Below are 25,002 nucleotides of genomic sequence, written 5' to 3' on the forward strand. Positions count from 1 at the left end.
TCGACATCCTTCGTGGGACAACTCATTCCCGGCTTCTGGTCATCCTCGACGTCGCCTGGTCCCGGTGGCTGCAGAGTCAAGAACCCCCCCCAATGCACCCGACATCGGTGGGCATTCGTCTACTGAGCCCCTGGTCACTCCTGAGGCACCCAAACTCTGTCTTCTCTGCTTTCCGTAGCCTTCAGCAAGAATCCACCTTTGGATTCCAACTGACACTTTTCTTCCTTCCAGCAGTGGCTTTTCTTCGAAGTCCTCCATTGGGTTCGAAGGGGGGTTTGCCGCACTTCAGGCCTATGCACCTGGCTCCCCTGCGATAGGTAACTCTGGTACTACGGTATTCACGGGTGGGGAGGCTCTCCAACCTCCTAAGTTTCACAAAGTTTCTTCGAAGTCCACTGGGAAGGGTCCTTAAACTTTAAAACTTAAACCGCGACTCTCCCATAGAATTGTACGTAACACGCAGTCGTGCTCCCACACTGCACCCGTCCTCCGTGGGTCCCTACTTACTCACCTTGAGTGGTTCCTTGGGGTCCCAATGATTCTACTTCCTCCAGACAATGTCTTGACTCGAGTCGCGGTTCTTATACCACTATTTTAGCATATGGTTTGGTCTCCCCTGGGAGCCCACTGTGTATTAGTGCTATTTACTATTGTTTCTGTGCTATAGTAGTGTGTGCGCTTCGTGAGTATCCTCGTGCAGAGGGTACTGTGTCGTACTTAAAGAGTGTTATATCAATAAATACATATTTTTATAACCACTGTGTGGTTCTCCTTTCATTTAACCAATACTATAAGGTTGCATTCTGGTAAAACAAGCTGCTAAACATTCCTTCAAGACTATGCCCGACGGCTGCTCTCCACAGCTACCACTTGGATAGCTTTCTAAGGTTATCTTTGAACTCTTAAATCACCATAAGGGTTGTTTGGCCTGGCACAGGGTGCCCACTTTAATTAGTGGACAGCATATACCAGGCCAACTTCTCAGAATTGGTCTAAAGCTCTTCATGCCCTAACAAATAGACTAATTTTTCTAAAATTCTTTAGTAGAATCTTTCCTCTTGTAAAGAGTACAAAGGAAGAGTTGTGGGTGACCCCAATCAGATCTTTGCAAAGACAGAAACCACCTCTGCTATTTTTTCTTTGCTATTTTTTTCTATTCTACCCAACCGATCCAAGCCATTGTTGGTGCTGATAAGTACCAACTATCAAGTCTGTAGTGATTTCGAATTACAGGAAGGCCCCCACATTTCTTTAAGTCTGCAGTTACCCCCTCAATATTACATGCAGTCTGCCGGTCTTTGGAACAGTCTTGAAGAACATGCTGTAGCCTGTTGGCCTTTCACTGGGGACTTCTATTACAGAATTTCGAAGGTTGATGGTGATTTGCTAAAGAAATACAATTAGAGGATTTAGATACTATTTTATGCGCAAATAGCACAATGGTAACTCTTTTTCAAATGGCATCTCCTCCTACTATGTGCTAATGGTGCACATTTGTGTTTGTTCTTGGAGATTTGTGAAGATCCACAAGTACACACATCAACTATGTGTGTTGTGGGTAGTGGTGTATGTATTGGCATCATACGAGCAATTGTAAATATATAATATCTCAGCATGGCAGTGCATGTGCAAATGTTATTTATAATGCCTGACATGAATGTACTTTTTTGATCTTTTCTTCAATTCCTGTGTGCTTTACTAAGAACAATTTTCAGATGAGCAAACAGTTTTAACTTTATTTCTCGGGACAGAACTAAAGAAAAAGAAGTTTTTCCTTTGCACATTTTTAGGAAAGTCCAAGTTAATGATCGCAGGTGCAAGGGATAAAACAACCCTGTCACCCCAGGTGGGACTAGGAACTACTTTATTAAAAAGGTTGTAATTGCATCCCTATACCTCCTATGCATATTGCCTCTTCCATTAGTAAACTTCCCACATACTCACCACACTTCCACATTTTCTAGTGAGTGGAACGTTCTAGAATGGTTTTCAGATTCCGGGTCTGCTTAATTTGAACCTGCGGCCTGGTCTATGTATTCAAAGTTTTGTCCGGTTGCTTTTTGGCATTTATTGAAAGTGGGGCTGTGTCACTTTTCTGGCAAATTGTTATTGTTTTCTGATTTGCAACAGCTTCTTTATGACAGAGTGACATTCACTCACCAGGATGCTTTGCAACATGTGCAAAATATTTCTCACAAATGTTTTCTACAGTATGTTACATTGCCCGTGTGTGTATCGAATGTAAAAAAATAACTGTTTCAAGAGGTCAATAAAAAACAAACAAAAAAAATACAAAAACGGTAATTCTAGAAAATTGCACAGCATGGCAGTGACTTTAGTAAGTATATTCGCCTAGAAGGTACCACTTCATATAAACCACGGATTTGGGCGGATTAGACTCCTGTATTTCTCTGTAGACCACACACATGGCCTGCACTACATGCCTTTGAAGTCTACACTACCGGAAGTGACAGGATGCTGAAAAGAACTGAATATGGGCAGAAATGACTTAGCATGCACAATGCCACCAGGTATGCTTTACTGAACAGAATTCAAAGAAGCAGGGCCTGCTCTAACCACTATGTGGTAACAGTCCCGGAAAAATTATAAAAGAGACATGGTGATCTATGAGAACACAAAAGTTAGAAACTAAGCATTTAAGAAGCAGCACATAACTGACAACTAATCCGATGCTTTAGAAAAGATCAACGTAAGAGGGAAGCCAGAAACCCTATCGTAATACTGCTTCTTAAAGCTCCTATTGATGATTACATGAGTTTTGGCAGACACTTGGAGCGGCCTTCAAGTAGACCCAAGAAGTACTATAATTCACACATATAAAATTAGAAACATACACAATGAAAACCAGACCTGCTTGGAAGCTCCTGAACTAGAGAACTGTGAAAGAAAGTCTCTAAATGTCAAACAACACAGAGCCCCTTCCTACTGAATTATCAACCAGTTTCACAATGTAAATTCCCTTCCCATTGTATTCAGAGTTCACATTGAAAACCCTGCCTCCTGTATTTGGTATGGGGTTACGCCAAGGGGTGGGCGAAGAATTCTGTTCCGCCAGCGGAGGTTTGCACACTCCGCGAGGGGCTCCCAAAAACGCAGTGAAGTGACGCTAGACCACATTCCTGTGAGATTTCTCGACGCGGGTGGTTGCGGCAGGCTGTGACCGCTCGCGTTGAGAAATCTACTGCTCACCTTGAGGAAGCTGCCACTTGAGTAGAATATCTACTCGAGTGGCAGAAAGCAGCAGTTCCCTCTAATGCGATGTGTAGTGCGGTTCGCACTGATTTTACAGCTTGGGACAAAGTCCTGGGGCTAAAAATCAGTGTGAGCAGCGTGACAGACTCTGCAGCTGGCAGAACTCCGCGGAGCGCGGCGGAGATTTTCTGGCACTTCGGGGAGTTCCGGGGAGCAAAACACTTCAAATTCCGCCTAGGTCTAGTTACGCCATGCAAAAGCCTCTTTGTACTGTACTTGACAGAGTCTGTGTTAACAATGTCCCTTTCATTTATGATCAATAGAACAAAGGCACGCCAACAACTGCTGCCCAGACTGGTTTAAGAATGTATTTCCGTGGTAACAGTGCGAATCCTCTTCCTATGGGGTTTGTATAAAGTTAACAGTATAAAGTTCCTTCCATATTGTACATGCCAGAGTTCACAAATTAAGACCTCATACTACTGTACTTATCACAGAGTTACACCATGGAAAGCCCCTTCCGTCTGCATTTAACAGAGGTCTGCATTAATAAAGGCTCCATAAGAAAATATTTCATAGGTGGCTAACACAACTACTGCCAAACGAAATGGCCTTGAAAAAGAGGACCAAAGCGCCAAAGCCCTGGTGCCACCTTGCTACTAGACATGAACATGACATAAGCACATCCCCATACCACTTGACCCTCAGTGTAACAAGCAGTCCAAGGCTTACTCAAGGGGGTGATGTTAGAAACTCAAAGTCTGCAAAGCCTACAATAACATAATATATTGATGTCCAGCCACTGATTTCTAATTTTAAAAGGGATGCATACTTTAATTGAAACACAACTAAATCTAAACATAACAACTGTACAAATTGAAAATCATATCTCTCTAGCCCTTCATGAATTAGAGATCTATGTGTGAAACAATGCAAACCCCGTTCCTGTAGGGTTTGTCACAGGGGTCCCAGCGTAAACTGCCTTCCCATTATGTCACATGGCTCACATCGTTAAGCCTATGCCTATCGCATTTGTCTAAATCTCACAATGTAAAACTCTTTCCACTGTATTTGTCAGTGTTCATTTATAAAGGGTGTACAAAATGCAAAGTACTCCCATACTGTATTTGACACAGGGTCTGCTTTAATACTGTTGCCATGTTATGAGTAATTGGAACTACTTTATAGACCAATACAACTACTGCCCACACATGAGTAAGAAACTCTTTCAGCGTTACAGTAAAAACCTTTCCTATTATGTTTGTCAGAGTTCATAATGTAAAACCCCCTTGCTACTGTATTTGACGAAGGGGCTGTGTTAAAAACACATCTCTATCAATTATGTGCAATGGAACGACTTCATAAGCGAGCTTGCACAACTTCTCCACAACCAAATGCCTGTAAAGAAGACAAACAAAGAGGTGAAGTTAAAGTGCTTCCATAAATGCCACCATTTGTGTGCATGATTACCTGAACTCTAGCAACCAGTGAAAGGTGTATCTAGCCAGATCTACAAAGGGTTGGGATAAGTGAGGATCCCTCAGGCACTCCACAACAAATCGTCTGTAGGAAGTTATAAAAGGCAAGATGGAGACCACTAGTGTGCGACCGGTCAGAAAAGAGTCTATGCAACCTAGGGCAGTACCTCCCACACCTACCTCCTCCGAAAGGCATTAAAGAAGGCCAGAGTGAAAGACATTGTCAAAAGTAGTAGATACATCTTGAGCGAGAGGCAATGTCAGATGTTCTTAGTACGATCCATATCCAACATCACACAGAAATCATACATGACCACCCTAAGAACGAATAATTGCTTGGGCGCTATCTCATTGAGTGCATATATAGTTAGGAATGAAAATGAATTGCATGCATGTCAGCTTCCTGGGGTACAAGGCCAGAGGGTTTGTTAAGTGCACCGAAGACTAGCCCACGTGCAGAGACGTCGGAGCCTTATCTAGGCAGAGAAGCAATTCTGGCAGCAAGTTAAAAATGCTCAGTCCAAGGGGGAGGACGATTCCTAGGAGTCACCGAATCATATAATCTACCGTTTCCCTTTCTTTTGGAGCAGGCCTTTATTTTACACAACAGGGATTACACCACACGCTTGCTTCATGCCCACTTCAATGTCCAACTTCTGGAGTCTGGTGCTACATTTCAATTACTTTGCTAGCATTGCTGAGATCAGAAAACAGTTGCCTCATATCAAAGGAGCCCCTCCTTTCCACAGAGTTCAACGAAGTAGCAGTCATCTCCTGCACTAGCATCCTAAATTTTTATATGAGGGCTCACTCACTCAAACTTACGGTCTTCATCCCACCCTTTGCCAGGTACATACCAAGGTAACCGGCGCCTGGTGACTTTTGAGCCTCACCGCTGTGAGCCGAAATCCATGGCGCGTGCAGTGAATGGTTTTGCCTTCGTAGCATGGACCACTCCAGCTTCTCATCGCAACCTGCATACAATGGAGAAGGGTAAGAGTTATATGATTTCCCTCCCTGCTCGGAACTTCTCCGTTTCATCGGACCAACCTATCTGTTGGCAGATCTCTTCAGAAAGCAAAAGGCATTTCTGAAGCAAATTGCTGCAGGAGGGGCTTGACTCTTCTTTGCTACCGTCAATTATTTGCAATTGGAGTCTATAAATTAATAGTGCCGCACCCACTAACTTGCCATCTAGTGCCTGTGCTTCAACAGCCTCAGAAAATGCTAAAGAATGCCCAGTTTAGAAGGCCTATTGTAGAAACATGCAGATTCCTGGGTAGTCAAAGCAGTTCATGGATTTTACTTGGCATCTATGACCAGTGAACAAATAAAGAGTTATGGCAGCATCACAAGCTTTGTTCACTCATTTCCTTAGCCTTAAATACAAGCATCCCTTTCACTACTCCATGTGGGACTTTTGGGACCATAGTGAGGGGTATCCAACCTCCTAGGACCTTACCTGTGCAAAGGGACTCCATCTCCCACTTTGAAACGCGCCAGGAGGAGCTGCTGTTGTGTGCCGTTGAAAAGGGGGCAGGGCCAGCCACACGCAGAATAGCTCTCCCTGCACTCCGGCAGCACGGAACGCGCACTGGCAGGCCCATCCTGCGCCCGTCAGAGCCTGGGCCACTCCCCTTGATCCTGTGTTTGGTGATACTGGTCATTTTCTGTTTGAAAAGCCTTTTCTCTTGATGCCCCGATCTTCACACTGGTCTCGATCCCCACCCCACCTGCCTGTTTGATCATTTGCCCAACAGCCTGTGTCCTGTTCACGCCAGTGTTATTACTTGAGCCTATTTCTAAAAGGCATGGTCAAATGAAAAGCGCAAGACAATTCCTTGGGAACTGGGAAGAAGCCTAAATATGCAAGGCACCATGCAGTTACGAACTGCGTCTTTCAAGTGAGAGGATGTGACCTAACTGCTAGGGCGGTCGATCTCAAATCGGGGGAACCAGATTTGAATCTTGGCACGGACGCTCAACATCCTGTGATTCTGGGCAAATCACTTAATCTCCCCGTGCCTAAACAAAAATGAATGTGTCCTTGTGTAACGCAACTGGTGCTCATGTAAAGCACTCTGATACCCGATACCTTCAGGTCAAGTTTGCGCTATATAAAACTCTGGGGAAAAAAAAAAGAAGAAAGAAAAAGTCTTTGGAGGAACTGATTTTGTAAGTTGATGACATGATTAGTGGTGATAGAACTGTCCCTGTTATTCCTGCCCCCAGAAAGGCTAAATCTAAGATCAAAGAAAACCGGATTGGCTGCATGGTCTCAAGTGTCTCATACACCGGTCACCTAGGTTCTTCTTGTTAGTTACATTCAGGTCGCTTGGAGCCTAAACCTGCAGGATTCACTGATGTTCAGTCACCCAATTCATACATTTTACCAGATATATTATTTTTTACCTTCTCTGTTTCCAGCCCAAGTTTTCATCTAACTTTGGAAACCACCATTTGGGCATGTCATCAAAGAAAGGCCAGGATGCCCCAAACAAAATAGTATTAAAAGAGCAGAGATCTGTGGAGTATAGAAGAAACTACTCTCTTCCTACAGCAGCTACGTGTGAGTTGTGTTTTGTTAGGTCTCGCTTGATCCAGCGCTTGCACTGATCTGGCCGAGACATTTTGTATACAGGCTTTTCAAAGTGCTGCCGTGGCCTAACGCTTCAGTGCACGTGAACGTGCACGCGCGCAGCGCCCGCCATGTGTCTTCCCTCCGTAGCACGCGATCGTAATCGCGATCACTTTCACGGCCGCCGCGTTGCCAAAGCTTGTTAATGCTTGTTTTGTTTGTTGCAGAATCTACTTTAGAATTTGTTTCAAACTACGCCATTGTCATTCGCCCACCCCCTTGCAAAAAACCTCACAGCCTACGGCAACTTTTCCATCTACTTCATGTTCATTTTTTCTGCTATTCACATCACCCACCCCTCGTTCGCCGCTTCCCTACCACGTCCTGCTTCTCGGTTACCCCTTGCACCGTCCATACCAGCGGTCCCCGGAATGCACGTTTCCCCCCCCCCCCATCTCGAGTCCATTCAGCCGGTTCTGCGCACCCCGCGGGCCGCCCTCACCTCCACTAACGCCCTGACAGTCGCGAGATTCGCCCCAGACGTCCTTCCTTTACGGCCTCCACACGGTCCACGTCGCGCGCCACGACGCCGCAGCCCACACTGCTCCAGTGTGTGCCTCTAATGGGAAGCAGCTGGGCTGCGGCGTCTGCTCGGAAACGGACCGGGAGGCATTATTCCTTAGAAAATTAATGGAAAGGTGGTCTCAAATTATTTAACATTGCTTTCAAGGTGCTGTAACTTCTGGAGGGGCAAGTGACGGGCGAGGCAGATGGATTTATCTACAAGAAAGTCTGACATGTAAATTAACAGCGCTAAGCATTGCGGGACTTGTAGTTTTGTTTTCTGATTAATTTTATAAATCTCCTCTTGCTTTAATATATTGCTTTTCTGCTAACTTGTATCTCGCCCAGTTACTCATTTACAACTGGAGTTACTCGATGACGCACAACAGAAGTAGACAGAGCCAACAAAGGAAAAAACAAGCATTTGCAATGCAATAGGTCTCCCATTTCCTCGAGTTTGAGCTATTAACATTGTAAATAACAATGCCTTTTATTTTTGTTTTTAAAACATAAATAAAAGGCAGTGTCATTTACAATGCCAATAGCTTAAACTTGCGTAATTGCGAGACCTATTGCATTGCAAATGCTTGTTTTTTTTTGTCTTCCGGTCGTTGCTATCCTGTAATTATAACATCAAAGAGAAACTGAAATTATCACAGGAAAAAAAAAATGTAGTGTAGGATGACACAAAGGACCTGGGAAAAGTTGAGACCTAAAGGACAGGAGACAGCAGCAGGACTGGCAAAAACGGGAATAAAATTGAAGAGAAGTTTGTATGAAGCTGGCCACATGAATGGTATCTTCAGCCCAGTCTTGCTTTTTAATCAATTACATGTCGCATTTTGGAAACCAAACCTGTTAAGTGGCCCCATGTTATGTGTGATATGTTCAGCCTTTTTCTATAGTCTACGGCATTTTGTATTCTGGGACTTGAGTGAGGTTTTTACAAGTTTGGCTCAAATATCCCACCTGTCGGAACTTGTAGTTTTGCCTTTAACACTGAGCGTTTTTACTCAAAATTCCAAGCACATCGGGTGCAGTTGTTGAAAAACGGTGAGTGTTACAAGGTGTTGCATATGACATGACCCTCACACAGGCAATGTTCTGTTACAATTCATTAAGCGTCAGGCCAATAGCGCAGCCTAAATCAAATGTCTTTGCATTCTGGGACGTAGGAATCCTGCACTTACGATGACAAAACAAAACGGCAAACATCAAAATGAAGAGATAAATAAGACTGGCTCAACTACTCACAACGACATAGAACACCGAGAACTCGCAAATTATCATAACCTATACATGTCTACATTTAGGAATAGTTAAGAGAAATATCTAGAAGAGTTAAACAAAGGAAATCCGGGCGGGGGTCTTTAGTTCCTCTATTCATTTACAATAGAGAAACTATCTGACTAGAGATAAAGCCAATATGGCTATTTCTGTTTAACAATTCGAGAATCGTACTTCCAAATACCCTTACCTGGGAAGTACTGGTCAGTAGTGGCAGTCAGTTTCAATTCCTCTTCCATGTCCCAGTCTTCGAGTCCAAACCGTAAGTGAAGTTTCTCGAAAGTAGCCCGGTTGTGGAAACGCAAAAACATCTCTCCAAACTTTACCCGCTGTGTGCTCAGGAACAGAAACTGCAATCCCAGGGTTTCCTGGCAGATTGAGCTGAACGTTAACCGGTGCCTCCTGCAGGCCCAGCTGCCACAGATCGAAGGCTGACCTATGTCAGGTGTGGCCAGTACATCCAGTCTTGCTTTTGCTGAAGCTCAAACGGTTCCATGTCAGGTCTAATTTCTTCTTTGAATTTTCGCACTCACAGTTTTGGCTTTATAATTACATAAGCATCCCCTACAAGTAGCATAGTGGTTGAACTAGTCACATCTGAGATAAGACTACATAACACTTCTGCTAAAATAGCAGTCGAGCCAGTCAACTCTCGTTTCATAAAGCCTGCCAAGATTAAAGTCTTAGTTGTCACTGCCAGTATTTACTCCGATCATTTGTAATCCGGGTACAGACCTCTGCAGAAGGTTCATTAACCATCTGAGCTACCTTCCAGGAATTGGAATGTATAACTTGGAGAAAGTGCTCATCCCCCTAAAATATCTCTGTTTCTTTCCTAGGTAGTAAGGTAGGTATTGCATCGTAGGTTCAGTCAGTGAGCTCTGGTACGAGTCCATCAGTGATTTGAGGTCTGGCTCATGGTTAGTCACTAAGCTCAGGGTTTGCCCTTGGTCAGTCAATTTGCTTAGTACTGCTTAGATCAGTTGGTGTGGTCATGATCAGGTAGTTAGCTCAGGCAGGACTCAGGTTTTGTCAGTGAGCACATAGCTAATCCAAGGCCAGTCTGTGTGTACAAGCCTGACTCCAAGACAATAAATGTGGAGACCTGGCTCACTGTCTGTATATAAGCTAGGGTATGTCTAGAAGTCAGTGAAAAATGCCACATGACACACATATCATGTGTGACACATTAAGTGCATTTTAGGCCTACAGTAGTCTGCCTGTTGGCAACCCCTCCCCCACCCTCCAATATTAACAATGTTGAAAGTGAAACTGCAACTCCCATAATGCAACAGGGTGTGAATAAATAGGCAAGAATAGCCAAAGCAGTCACCAATGACAGTGCATCATTCGGTGCTAGCACTATGTCCAAGTGCTCAGTTCCCTCTGACTCTGAGTGAGCTGGTATCCTGAGGACATTATCAGTAAGTAGTCATAGGCCAGGGTCAGTCAGTCAGGCTCAGGCCTATGTCAGTGTCGATCAGAGAGCTCTGGTCTGACTCCTTGTCGTCTAGTGAGCTCAGATCTCGCCCACGGTACGTCACATCTAGTGGTTATCAGGATCATTCAGTAAACTCGGGTCTTTCTCTTGGTTTGTGAGTTCAATTCTAGCATGTTATGAGTCCGCTCTGGTCGGTTTCAAGGTCAATCTGTGTACTTACATCAGTTAGCACCCCTGACAAGCACCATGATTCATGATTAAATAAATGGATGTCACTGCACTGAAATGCACTAGTCATGCAATTAGCACTCCTTTCTACATCTCCATTACTATTGCTCGAGGTGCTCTGTGCCGTTGTGTGTATTTATTACCTGAACTAGTTGCAAGTCTGCTGCTTCCAAATACCTAGGCAGAAGCTCGGGTCGATATTGCATGGACACACCAGTATCTTGAAATCATGGCTGAGTTGGTCAGAAATAATTTAAGGTATCATGAGCGTAAGCAGTGCTTTATTGTGCAGGCTGTACACTGTGTGAAGACAGTGGAGCTATTGCATGGAAACTGAGATTGCTTGCCAAAGATAACTCCTCACCCAAACTCTGTCAGTGGTTAAAGTAAGAAAGACAAAGCAGGATATTCTGTGTCACAGCCAGGGTCGGATTGGTAAGGCGGGCACTCGGGCAGTGGCCAAGGAGCCGTTATCCGAGTTCCAGCTGTGGGCTGTTTTTTGGGCAGCCTGGGGGGACGATTTGGGCGGGGTCTGTGTTGTTCGAATGTCGCCAGCGGCCCAGTGGCTGCCTGAGTGGCGTTTCTGGAGGCAGATGGCCGTCCATCAATCAATCAGTCATGGATTTGTTGAGTCCGACTACTCACCCGTAAGGGTCTCAAGGCGCTGGGGGGGCACAGGGTCCTGTCCATCAAGGAGGAGGTCTATCGAAGAGCCATGTTTTGAGGTCCCTCGTGAAGTTGGGGAGTGATGTCGTCTGTCTGAGGTGGAGCGGGAGGGCGTTCCAGGCTTTGGCCGCGAGGAAGGAGAAGGCGCGGCCTCCCAATCTGGACTTCCTGGTGCGTGGGACCACGGCGTGGGAGAGGTGGGCTGATCGTAGGGTCCTTTGGGGTGCATGGAATGTGAGTCGGCTATTCAGGTATGCTGGTCCGGTGTTGTGGAGGGCTTTGTGTGCGTGGGTGAGAATCTTGAAGGTGATTCTTGCCTACGATGAGGAGCCAGTGGAGTGTATGCAGGTGCTGGGTGATGTGGCAGTGTTATGGTAGGTTGAGGGTTAGTCTGGCGGCGGCGTTCTGGATGTTTGTGGGTGAGGTTTTTGTTGATTCGGGCGTAGAGTGCGTTGCCGTAGTCACGTCTGCTGGTGACGAGGGCGTGTGTGAGGGTCTTTCTGTGTTCGAGGGGGATCCATTTGAAGGTCTTGCGTAAGGTGTGGAAGCAGGAGGATGCGACGGAGTTGATCTGGCGGTCCATTTTGAGTTCGGAGTCCAGGATGATTCTGAGGTTGAGTGCATGGTCCGTGGTGGAGGGGGGCTTCCGAGGGCGGGAGGCCACCAAGTGTCGTTCCAGGCGTCGAGGTGTGGGCCCATGACAAGTACTTCTGTTTTGTCCGTGTTAAGTTGTAGACAGCTGCTCTTCAGCCATTTGGCGACTGTTTTCATGCCCCCTTGAAAGTTGTGTTAGGCTGCGTTGGGTTCATTAGATAAGGAGAGGATGAGTTGGGTGTCGTCTGCGTATGAAACAATGTTGAGTCCGTCCATTACCTCCCTTTTATCAACGGGCAGAGGTGTCATTCCCTTTCTTTGGCTGGGCCGGCCCATTAATATATGAATAGTGAGCAGGGGGCTTGAGCAGAAGTGGCCTCACTTGTTTTCAGGTGGGTTTCACCAGTGTGAACTAATACATGCATTTTTTTTAAATCTAAGTAAAATTACGAAAACATGCCTCTGTCAGAGACACCCCCCCCCCCTTCTTTTTATAGAACTTTGACGAAGCACTGTTTTGCGGAAAGGCAATATGTAAATGTTGGCCACTTTTTTTTTTGCGTGCCTGTGCCGATTTTTAATCCCAATCCAACCCTGGTCACAGCACAATGCTGCATTTTCTGAAAACAGTGACTTGTGCTACAACAGTAACCAGCACCACCATTCTGCGCACAAAAGACAGGTTTGGCCAATTTTATTCATATACTTAAAAAACAACATTCAAGGTTAATGCAGTGCTTTTTTAAAGTTTCAATAACTAGTAAGAAGTTGACTAATCCTTATTTTTTCCAATTATTTTGTGGCCAAATGAGTTATGTTTTTGGCTAACTGAATGTGCTGCTGTGCAACATGGTTTAAAGTCGAGAAAAAAGCAATATGACTTGATCAACGCTGGCCACATCATATCGCTTTTTTTCTTTACTGAGAGGAAAAGAAGAAGAGGAGTGTGTGGTAAAGTAAAAGGTCGAGAGGGCAAAGGGGGGCGAGAGGGTGTCATGCGTTACCTGGTCTGTAACAACAAGCGAAGGCTGGCTAGGATTTTGCAAGCACAATTTTGTTAATATATTTTTACAGAGTTTTATATAGTGCTGGTATGCCACCATGGTCACCTCAGAGCAGTAGCTGAGGTCCCTAGGGCTCCAGGAGGCTACATCTGGTTTGGAGGTGGGTGATCCTCTACCTCCTCGTGGAGGGGCTGATTTGATGGATGGGGTAGTGGGCGCACTGGTCACAATGTCCTTCATCTCAAGGATACTATGGTGAGGTGAATGCATGGGTGGATTCTCCACTGGTTTTAGCACCGCCTCTAGTTTTTCTGTTGTTCTTCAGCTCTAAATCAGGTCCTAATCCTATCCTCCGCCAAAGACAAAATAAGACCCTTCATTTCCATGGATGGCCTCTGGAAGTACGTGGAGCTGGAGGTACTCAAAGCACAAGACAATAAAAGTGCTAAGTGGAACGGCCCACATCTGCAAAGGTCTGTGGATGTCCTTGTTTATTTGTGACTGGATACAACTGACACTAGGAGTCCTGGTCCGAAATTTGTTACCAACACTGGACCCAGAGGTACACAGTGGGTAGAACACTGTGTACCAGGCGCGCAACACCCATTGGACTCACAGGGCTTCAGCCCCCCCCCCCCCGTCGTGTGTGGCAGCCCGGGATGAGACAGCTTCCCGGGCAAAAAAGCAGCCGCACCTGAGCACTTCACAGGTCTTTAAAAGACCATTTGCATGTTAATGAGGCCTCGCTGTTGTTTTACCCCTTCTAAGAGCCCCTGCAGCTCCACTCTGCCTATTGCTTAAAGTTCAGCCCCCCCCCCGAAATTTTTGCTCAGCCCCCCCCGAAATTTGGCTCTAGTTGCGCCTCTGCTGTGTACCATAGCATAACCACTGCAGAAGTATTGCAACCGTTGAAGGCAGTTTTCCAGACCCTTGCAGTCCACATGAGAAGTGTTTCTCTCTTTCCTACTTACTAGTAAGTGTCACACAAAGTGTGAAATAAAAAACGTTGAAATGTCGCAAAGAAGAACAGTTAAACATGGAATCAGAAAGCTTCACAGCTATGTGTGAGCCGGCACAATAAACTGAGCTCAAGCCTTGCTCTACATCAATCGGGGTCCTCAAGCTCGGTGCTAGTCAGTGAACTGAAGTCCTGTTCAGGGTCGGTCAGTGAAAATAGGGTTTGTTTTGGGTCAATGCGATAGCTTGATCTGGCTCGGCGGCCGAAGTTTGGTTGATAAACCACCTTGCCTAGGGTTAGAGTCACTGAGCGACATCATAGTCAGTCATGGGCGCCTCGGTCTTTCTGGCCACATAAGACTTGTGGATCGATTATCATTGAAGGATTCCAACTGGTGCTTCCCTTTGAAACGTTTTATACTGCATTAATCTCGCCTGGTCACAGAAGAATCGTGGCTTTCGAGTAAATAAGTTGAAACTGAAAGTTTTTTTTTTTTCCAATAGCCACTGTCTTTTTAAGGCGCACCCGGCGGAAGTGAGGAAATACGACGCCGGGCACCAGGAAATGGAGCCGGAAGCAGTGCGCTTCACGTGCTGTGCAGAGCGGGAGGAGAAACGGGACTTGTCCTGAGTCCTCAGGTGCCACCGAAGGAAGCCCAATGACCCACGATCAAGGGAGCCCTTGAGGGTATTAGTCGCCATGCCCGGGAGCAAAGCAGAAGGCTGCGAGGTGAGTAGCAGAAGCAAGCCCCGCCCACTCCCAGGCAAGGTCATACGCACCACACGCGATTGCGCAAAGCCACCAACTCCACTCTGTGAGTTGGCCCACCTTCTGATGCCTGATTGGGCAATCGATGGCTCACATTGAACTCTATTGCTCCAAAGCAGTTGTCCGTCAACAGAGGGGCGGTGCCTTGGCAGCTGCAAGTTTCTGTCTGAAAAAGGGGATAGAAAAGTATGGGTTAGAGGAGAAGTTTTGGGGTTGGTTGTTGACTCGTCTACAACCCAGTTCCATCCTTTTAGTTCAGGTATGGAGCCCACTCCATAGGGATGCCTACATTGGGCCACGCGACTTTAGTACTTGGCCTGCACTTCTTAATTCATTGTGACTAAGTAAAACTGCAACTCTCAACTTCCATACATGCCAACAGTACCGATTTAGACGGGAGATTTCAGATGCCAAAAATTGCATAATTTTAGCTTTCTCCGTCAAACATCGCCTCTGCTACAATAAAAAACAATGCGTAAAAATGCATTCTCCCGATTTTTGTTTTCAAAATCTCTCACTTTCCAGTTGTAAAATGTTGGCATGCATGTTTCTCTGGTCTGGAGAGGAGTCTTTGTGACATAGGGTAAAAGTTATTATTTTAATCTATCATATACACATATCCTCATATACACAATGCAGACCTATGTAGAATTATGGTGAAAGTCGGACTTTAAAAGCTGACCTCAAATCTCTTCTCCTCCAAAGACACTTCCAGAATTAATGCATCCCTTTTCATGCCCCTCAAGGAAGTTCTTAAAACGTTGTAAATATGTAATCTATGCCTGTACGATCCAAATCCTATTGTGTTTTTGATTTTTGTGTGACTGCCATCTATTGTTTTATTTTACTTTTTCATCTATCTCATTTGTAACGTGTAAGTATGTAAATTTCCTCATGTAACTGTCTTGGTTCTATTGTGAAGCGCTCTGACACCTTTGGGTAAATTCTGCGCTATATAAAACTGCATTAAATAAAATGGTCGGAGCTGCTGACTTCGGAATGGGGAAGCCAGGGTTCAGTTCTGGCAGTGGCGCAACTAGACCATATTTTTGGGCTTGGGGCGGACTAAACAGTGTTGGTGGGGCTACCATTTCGCACACTGGGAACTGAGACGACATTCGAATACACGTTTGGAAGGCCAATAGGTTTGGATTTAATGTGCTAAAGCATGGAAAAGACATATGTCCTGTCGCAGTGGTGGAGAATGGCAGGGCACTAGGACCTGCTACACACTGGGCAAATAACTTGCTCTAAGAGAACGCTTTGATGATTAATTGCCCATGTGATTTTTAAGGTCCTCGGACTGTCCGAGATAATATTTTAAAAACTCCCTGTTTGCCATTTCATTTGCTTTTTTCTTTCTATTTCCCCTGGTTTTTAGGGCTGCTCGCACTCCGGCACTCATCCCTGCTTACCTGCACCATAATCTGTTCGACCACCGCGTTTTGCGGGTCCTTTGCCCCGACTCGTGTTTGGCGGCCATTTTGGAACGGGGAACTACGTTTAGTGCTCGTTGTGGGGTAGGTGTGGCACTGGGTCACAAGGGCCTAGACCACTATGAAATAACAGCCACACTTCGCGCAGCGGATACGCGCTGCGGGGCGCCGGATTTCCGCCGGAGTTTACGCCAGAGTTAGCCCGTCTGCGCCCGTCCGCGTCCCGGAGGCGACAGACGCGTTGCGGCTTTTCGGCTCGAGTCAGCTGGCCTATTCAACATCATGCTTCACTACTCGGGCTCTGAACTCTGGTCCTTGCGGTACACAAATGGCTTCTGCCGGCCGGTTTTCCCTGCTCGCCACAAGGGTAAGCATTGCTGCCCTGAGTGTGGCTGGCGCCCGCAGAAATATTTGGGCGATGCGCCACTGAAGGCGGCGTTTTGCACTAAACATCTGGGCCTACTGCTCAACACTCGATCGTTGGGCCGGCACGCTCTGGATGTTTTTGATCTGCTGGAGTCAGAAAAACCCCTGTTTCTAATGCTCACCGAGACGTGGCTCGGCGCGGCGTCTAACCCTGATATTGCCACTGCTATCCCGCCCGAGTATAACATTTTCAGGCAGGATAGGCCGAAGGGGCGGGGAGGTGGTGTGGCTTTAATAGTCAACAAAATGGTCTCTTGCACCATTATTCCATCGGAGGTGATCAAGGATTGTGAATCCCTTGCCTTTGCCCTTGTCCTTTCTCCTCACCAATCGATTAAGGGTCTTCTAGTCTATCGGCCGCCGGGGCCCTTGGGCTCTTTTCTCGAAGAGTTCCAGTCGGTGACCTCTTCTTTGCTCTTTTCATCAGAACATTGCATTGTCGCCGGGGACTTCAACGTCCATATGGACGTTGAAACGGATCCCGATGCTTTGAAAATGTTGGAGGTCACAGCCCCTATGGGCCTTGTTCCTTACCATGTTGGGCCGACCCATGAGAAGGGACATACCCTGGATTTGACATTCTCTACGATCCCTATAGAGATGTTGGCCCCCACCCAGGTGCTTTGGTCTGACCACAGGCTGGTGAGATTTTATCTCTCAGAGTCTGGGAAGCCGGCCAGTGTCCCCCGGCAGTCTTTAGTGGGATTTAGGCCACTCCACCGGATTACTCCTGAACTGTTGGCACAGTCCTGTGCCGATCACCCCTGTGCCTTATCCGGGAATTTAGAGGAGGATGTGGAGCGTTTGCAGGTCTGGCTCTCAGAGAGGCTCAATGAGCTTGCGCCTCTGAGACCCCCCCGCAAACCCGGAAAAGGTGCTTCTGCCCCCTGGTTCACGGAAGCATTGGCGGCCTCGCGTCGGCAATGCAAGGTAGCGGAAAGAGCCTGGCGCGTGAAATACGACGCGACGGCGAAACTCACTTACAGGTCTCTGGCGAAAGCGTACCATCGGAATATCCTCGCGGAGAAGAAGGCTTACTTTGCTAGAAGAATTGAAGCCGCGTCCAACTCCTGTAAGGAGCTTTTCGCCATTGTGCGAGAGTTTACAGCCTCTCGCACAGCGCCTGCCCAGACCCCCCCTCCTGCGCCTTGGGTCAGGGCGATTGCGGACTTTTTCACCTCTAAGATCCAGCGGATTCAGGATTCCTTCAGTGTGTTGGATCCTGAGGCACCAGGTCGGGTGGAGAACGCCGCTGCTACCCGACTGAGTGCCGGTGTGACTTTGGCGGCTTTCCCCCCTCTTTCGCTGTCAGCTTCTCTTGACCTGATGGGAGGACTAAAGTCCGGTTCCCCTCGGGATGCTTGCCCCGCAAAATTTCTGGCTAAAATGGCAGCTGTCATGAATCCTCTTGTGAACCCCCTGTTGAACTGTTCTCTTGCACAGGGTGTGGTTCCCCAGTCCTGGAAGCAGGCTATGATTATTCCCCTGCTTAAAAAGCCTGGTCTGGATGTAGAGGTTTTAGCGAATTATAGACCTATTTCGCTCCTGCCGGCTCTGGCGAAGGTCATTGAAAAGCACGTGCATAGGGCGCTTGCCGATTACTTGGAGGCCCACCATCTATTGCACCCTACCCAGTCGGGTTTTCGCGCCAATCTGAGCACCGAAACAGCCCTCTTGGAAGTCTCGGAGGCGGTAAAGGAGGTGTTGGATTCGGGTGGGAGAGCGATGCTGGTGTTGTTAGACTTGTCGGCGGCCTTTGACACCGTCCCCCACGAGGGTCTGCTTGCTAGACTCTCAGAGATTGGTCTGTGTGGGACGGTGCTCCAGTGGTTTCGATCTTTTCTGGCTGGTCGTCGACAATCGGTCTGGGCTTCTGATTGCGCCGCCGATATGTCGCCTTTGGGTGTCGGAGTTCCTCAGGGCTCCGTCCTGAGCCCGACTCTTTTTAATATCTTTATGACCCCTCTGGCGGCCCTGGCGGAGTCTTTCGGGGCCCAGATCGTCTCTTATGCTGATGACACCCAGCTCCTCTTCACCTGTGAGAGGGGTGCGGACTTCGATGGAGGTAGGATCCAGGGTTGCCTTGAGGCTGTATTTCAGTGGTTCCATCAACACAGCCTCAAGTGCAACTCGGATAAATCTGAGGTCCTCTTCTTTGGGTGCAGCTCGGACCCGGACTGGAAAGTGTGGTGGCCTGAGAACATGTTTCCACCAGCTAGTTCCTCCCAGGTAGCAAAAAACCTTGGGATTAAGATCGATAATGGCCTCACACTACGTTCGCAGGTAATCGGCCTCACAGGGACCTGCTTTGGCGTACTCCGGATGCTTCGCAAGTTCCTCCCTCTGCTATCGGAGGCACATAGGAAGATCACGGTGCAGGCGATGATAGGCTCGAGAATAGATTATGCCAATGTTCTCTATCTCGGCCTGCCTGAATACCTGCTTCAACGACTACAGGTCGTTCAGAATTCAGCTGCACGTGCTATTTTTGGACTACCTCGTTGTGCCAGAGCTTCGGGCCTTTTGGAATCTCTCCATTGGCTTCCTGTCCGGAAGCGGATAGTTTTTAAATCTCTCACCCTGGCACACAAAGCCTTGTACAGATCTGGAGCAAAATATCTCCAGGACAGGTTGTCTTTTTACCGTCCGGCCAGATCGCTCAGGTCGGAAGCCTTGTTTTTTGCTGTAGTCCCCCGCGCGAAGAGAGCTCGCATTGGCGGCCGCTCCTTCAAATGTTTAGCGCCTCAGCTGTGGAACAAATTGCCTGTGGCCCTGCGTAGCACTCCAAACTTGCTGGCTTTCAGGAAGGGGCTTAAAACCTGGCTTTTTACTTCTTAGTTTCAGGTTCTATTAGGTTTCCTCTTCTTTATTTTCTTTTTGTCTATTTCCGTTGTTGTGTTCCATGATTAGTATGCATTCTAAAGCGTCGGGACACTCCTTGGAGTAGCTGTACGCTATACAAAAACCTGCATAACATAACATAACATAACATAACATAACCACCACTTCTGGGCAGCGGGAAGGAAGAGCAGGAGAAACACATACCTGCAGGCATTGCAGCATACACACACACCGAGGCAGGACAAGCAAGTGCTCTCGCTGCCGATACCTGCATTAAGGAATAAAGAAGCATGACACACACCAACCTGCCTCCCTCCGTGTGCGTTCTTCTGGGGGCTCACTACCACAGGAAATGTCAATTTCTGTTCTTTCTACACCAGCATATTAAAGCCAGATCTTTTGTCTTCACCCATGCATTCCCATTAGACACTGAGTACTGCTGGAGCTCAGAGAACGTCCACCAGATCTGCAAACATCAGATGTCTGCAAGATAGTTGGTACCAAATAAGACCTGTGCATGTCAGAAATGAAAGCCCTGAAGGCTTACTGGAAAAGTGTATTTTCTGATTAAAAGTAGCGTGAACTGCATGATGTTAACATGCTTCCAGGGAACAAGAAGATGTGTGTGGCGGGGAATCTCCCAATGTGCCCAATAAAGTGCTCCCACAGAAATTGAGAAGTAAACTTGAGGTGTGAAGAAAAAAACTTGGATAAAGTAAATAATGGGAGCTTCTTTCTAGCTGTCACACAATGAGGTGGGCTCACCAGCAGTTCAAAAGTAAGGGGTATCCACAGAAAATAATAAGCTGGGTACCTGTTCACAATGTAAAAGCATGCATTTGTTGGTATTTCTATAGCATGGACCTAATCCGAGGGCAACAGAGGGATGCCCGTTGTGGAGGTGATGGAACATTGTGCAAGATTGTATTCATAAAGTGGTGGCTTATATCTTTTTGTTGCACAAACACTTGCACTAGTATCTCACACATTTAAATTTTAGGTACATTGTGATTAAGTGATTTCCCAGAATTTCACAATTTTCAGTCCGTGCCAAGCTGGATTCAAATCGAGGTCCTCAGATCGACAGCTTAGCCACTTGATCACATTTCTTTTCCTTAGTTAATGACTAGGACTTTGTAAAAAGCTTCAAACATTCAATTTCACCAGTCCTTCTGAACACTCCTATTCTGTTCATGTTTTTACGTAACCATTAAGCCTCATTCCTCATGCTGTCTAGTGAGTGGACCCAATGCACATTATTTTGGTATTTATATTTTATACATGGTTAGCGTCTAAATGAGTTGTCTCCTCTTTAAGGCTGGGGTTTATCTATTTGCATATATATATATATATAATGGCTTGAAGTTAAGTACATACAGAACATGCATAATGGTTTACTGTGTAATCTGGTCCAATATTAGCACTGAGGGGTTATGGTGATATATTTGGCCTTGTAGTTTATAAATGTCTCCAGAAGTCTAAGGTGGCAATGACCAGGCACTCATTATGTGTTTTTGATATCACAAGCTATTTTATTCAAAGTGAAGCCAACAATGGCCATTAACTGTAGTTAAAATGCTGAGGCATTGTTTACCTGTCACTAATACATTCTAGATAAAACAATAGGCAATGGTGAGGTCAGTGGATCTATGTAATTCTGTGGCTGCAGAGTTTACAGCATAATTATGGATTTGTTGACTATGCAGATTCCATCAAAATCTGTGTTTTCAGCTCAAACAAATGAAAATAGCAGCGCCAGACAAAGTGCCCCATTATTTGTATTTTTTGTCGCCTAATTTCAATAACCTTGATCCTTCAAGCTACAAAATGCGAGTAGCCTGGACAATGTAAAAACTTTGCACAGTGGCGACAAAATCTGTATTTCACACGTAACCTTGAAATATTTTCCATATTTCACGGTTCCTTCAAAATATCTGGGTTTAACACTGCTGCTTTTTGCACACCAAGACAGGTAATACATGCATTTTTACTCAAAGATGTAATGACTTCTGAATAATCTCCAGTGTACCCATCAGTGTGTGCAGAGATTGTGGTGGGAATGAGTATCTTTTTTTTTTAATGTATTTTCTGTCATCTAAGGTAGGGTTGATGAATCTTTTTTCAGTTGTTGGCCCTGTGAAGGTTCTTTAAAATGGCCAAACACTGCTTTGAGAGCAATAAGGCTATATTGTAAATTACTACTATACAGCCAGTTCCCAATGTTAATTCAGTGAAATACACACTTGCACCTAAGCCCAACTTTTACACAGCCACTGTTTCTTTCTCTCCAAATAATAGAAGGTTAAATAAAGATGCACAGATTTAAGTATGTGCATGCTGCAACAGAAATTCATCATGTGAAGTAGTGCTGGCAGCCATATTAGTAAAGGAGCTGAATCTATGTAAAAATTACATTCATTCTTGTTACGGTGAGCATCAACAGCATAAGGCAATTTTGCATGATTACATTGAGATAGCCAGAAGGAGACCTGGGAGTAGACCCTTGCGTGTGGGAAAGTGTGTACGTGCCCATAACTCTGCTACGCCACTCCCGGTGTCCCTGTATCTCCAGCCAGTGCAAAACGCCTGCCCTCTCAGTCAGTGCTGAGCTCATGGAAAGTACAGCTAGCAGCTCCTTTTCAATCCTGACCTTGCTGCTCCATCTGGCTCTTAGTTGGAAATCATGGTTGATGGTTCCAGTGCCCAGCACCAGATCTCTGCTTTGCTGCTGCCAAGGAGCCTCCATTTTGCTAGGTAAATAAAACAAAAAAAATATTTCTCTGTGTTTTAGAGTGAATGGGATTTAGTGAAAGTGTGTGTATTTGAGAGTGTCAATTAGAGTGAAAGTGAAAATTGGAGTTTGGGAGTGTACATGAATATGTGAAAGTGAGTACGAGGGAGTGAGTGAAGGAGTATGAGTGTGTTATTGATTTGAGGTTGTGAGAGGGAGTGGAAGGGAATCGTGGGTATAGCTATCAATGGTGCAGCACGTGCAGTTACACCAGGGCCAGAGTTAGTGAGTGTATGTAAGTGTGTTAGTGAATAAGAATGAGAGTCTATGAGCATGTGTGTCTGGGAGTGAGTATTTGTGAGATAGAGCAAGTGAGAGAATGTGAGTTAAAGTTGCTGCGTTACTTGAGTGGGAGAGATCCGGAAAGCACCATAACTGCAAAGATATGGCACCATCCTGCTCTCTCTCTAACACAGGCACACAATTAGGCTACAGAACATCTCACACACACCTTTGCACCAGTGCAAAGGTGTCTAGCATAGGTTTTGTGCTGGAAGGGTGCCCTTCCAGTACAAAATACTATGCTTGGACAAACTTAAAAATAAATTGTACTACATATTTGTGATGTACAGTCCAGTACACATTCAAAGTGGGAAAGGTTGGGAGAAATAAAAGCATTTCTCCTTTTTAAAGGCCTGCTTTCAAGTGGCGTTTATTGTTTGATGCAAAGCACTGTCTGCTTTTGGAGGTAGATAAGGTCTTATGTCAAAAACCATGGGTGGTTGCATGGGAACGCACATGTACGACCCACGGAATACCCCCTTGACCCAGAGTTACACTAAACAACGATTTGGGCTACTTTGTGTTACTTTCAGGCTACATTCCAATGCAAAACAAGCATTTGCAATGCAATAGGTCTCGCATTTACGCGAGTTTAAGCTATTGACATTGTAAATGACCATACTTTTATTTATGTTTTAAAAACCAAAACATAAATAAAAGTAATTGTGATTTACAATGCCAATAGCTCAAACTCGCAAAATGCGAGACCTGTTGCATTGCAAATGCTTGTTTAGTTTTGAAGCGACTTTGCTATATTTTATGTGATATTTGTTGTGTGATTTTTAGCAGACCTTTTCAGGACCCGGCTCGTGCACGTACTGTAAGCTCGGCCCTGGCTCTGCTCTCCCTGCAAATATGTTGGCTCGCCCACCTCTGCTTAGAGCTGTCTGCCTCGTTTAGGTCCGACTCGTTTGAGTGCGTATTAACCCCCTCCGGCCCCATACATAAACATCTGTTGAAGATTATGTTTCCATTAAACATTGCGACAACGTAATAGGCTTTTCGATAGTTAAATGGCCTATCTTAGTAAATTAAGTTTTACAATAAATGTTCTTGCACAATCTCGGTTTATGTTATTTTTGAAACAGCGCTTCGAGGCCACACTTATATAAAAATGTGCGTTATATCAATACGTTTAGCAAAACAGACGTAAGCGGGGCTTCGCAAAAAACGTCACAGCAAGCATTGTTTAAGTTAATAATAACTTAAAACCAGCAATTACCAGGTTCCAGAGCCACAGCAATTACAGGAGTTACACGTGCAAACAAAATGCTGTAAATCCCTTCAGTGGAAATGGTATGCCATTGAGGAGAAATGGTTGTCTGTCCCTTGCTATCCATGTTTTACACTTGATAGATCAAGTTTAAAACCATCATGATGGCATACAATGCTACCTGTCTGCAGACTTACTTGCTCTCCGAGTCTGCTCTGCCTTCATTAAGGCTTGGAATTCAAACCAGGTCAGTGGTAATGTTCTCTGACCAATCAACAGAGTAGAAATGAGTAACTTCGGACTGTATGACAAGGCAAGATATTCACTACCCAGGCTTAGGATCAGAGCAACCCAAACTCTTTGAATCCGTAATCAAAAGCTCAAAGTAAAAACAAGGAAAGATTTTGAAAAGACTCCTACTAGTCTAGACCCTTGCATCCCCTTCAGAAATGAGTGGTGTGCGCACGCGCCACAGCGAGACATGTGGTTTCAATTATCGTGTCTGTTAATTGAAACCGCATGGCGACGGTGTGGGTAACCGACACCAGTAGGCCATGGGCGGAGCTATGCGCCTGCCTTTGGCCAATTGCATGCTGTCTTTGTTAAAAAGTATATAACGTGGGGGAAAGATTCAATTTAGGAAGCCGGAATCAATAAACTAGCAAATACATAAACAAAATACCTCTGGCACCATTAATCACACTGTTCTTTTAGCCACACTAGTCTTTTTAATTGACTTTGGGCATCAACTCATAATTTTCCTTTTTCAGCAAGTCTTTTTTTGATGGAGAAATTTCCTTCATCAGATATATTTACACATCTCCTACGTTTATGACAACATATAAAACATTTATATACACATTTTATATCATTTCTAAACAGACTCTAGACTGATTAGACAAGAACATATAATGAATTTTTTGACATTACACACCAAACAAACACATTTTCGGTTGGAATTGAAAAGGGTTTGTCTCCCTTTTTGTCCTACTGTTTTGATAGCATAATGTTCTGGGACCATATGAGGTACGCTGGTCCTGTGTCGTAGAGGTCCTTGTGGGTGAGGAGCTTGAAGATTATCCTCTTGTTGATGGGGAGCCAGTGCAGGTCTTTCAGGTGGGGTGTGATGTGGCTGCGGAGGGGGATGTCCAGGATCAGGCGAGCGGAGGTGTTCTGGATGCGTTGGAGTTGTTTCAGGAGTTTGGCCGGGGCTCCTGCGTAGAGTGCGTTGCCG

General features: G+C 45.7%; 2 protein-coding genes across 4 annotated transcripts in view; one reads left to right on the forward strand and one right to left on the reverse strand.

Annotated features, from left to right (window-relative positions):
* Nucleotides 1–10,235, reverse strand: part of FOXR1 (forkhead box R1) — a 46,223-nt gene extending 35,988 nt beyond the window's left edge. The window contains exons 1-2 of one of the 2 annotated variants that reach the window (XM_085645899.1): nt 9,311–10,235; nt 5,549–5,665 (exon numbers count right to left, since the gene is read on the reverse strand). In XM_085645899.1, coding sequence (XP_085502025.1) covers nt 5,549–5,665; nt 9,311–9,431 — 238 coding nt within the window. In that variant the 5' untranslated portion in view covers nt 9,432–10,235. The remainder of the gene's footprint in view (nt 1–5,548; nt 5,666–9,310) is intronic. The other variant, XM_085645900.1, reaches the window with a different exon arrangement.
* A 4,322-nt stretch (nt 10,236–14,557) lies between these two features.
* HMBS (hydroxymethylbilane synthase) overlaps nt 14,558–25,002 on the forward strand; it is a 50,268-nt gene continuing 39,823 nt past the window's right edge. Inside the window, exon 1 of one of the 2 annotated variants that reach the window (XM_085645902.1) lies at nt 14,558–14,740. In XM_085645902.1, the coding sequence (XP_085502028.1) occupies nt 14,711–14,740 (30 nt within the window). In that variant the 5' untranslated portion in view covers nt 14,558–14,710. The remainder of the gene's footprint in view (nt 14,741–25,002) is intronic. The other variant, XM_085645903.1, reaches the window with a different exon arrangement.

The sequence above is a fragment of the Triturus cristatus genome, chromosome 3_1 (genome assembly GCF_964204655.1).
Source record: "Triturus cristatus chromosome 3_1, aTriCri1.1, whole genome shotgun sequence".
Classification (NCBI taxonomy): domain Eukaryota; kingdom Metazoa; phylum Chordata; class Amphibia; order Caudata; family Salamandridae; genus Triturus; species Triturus cristatus.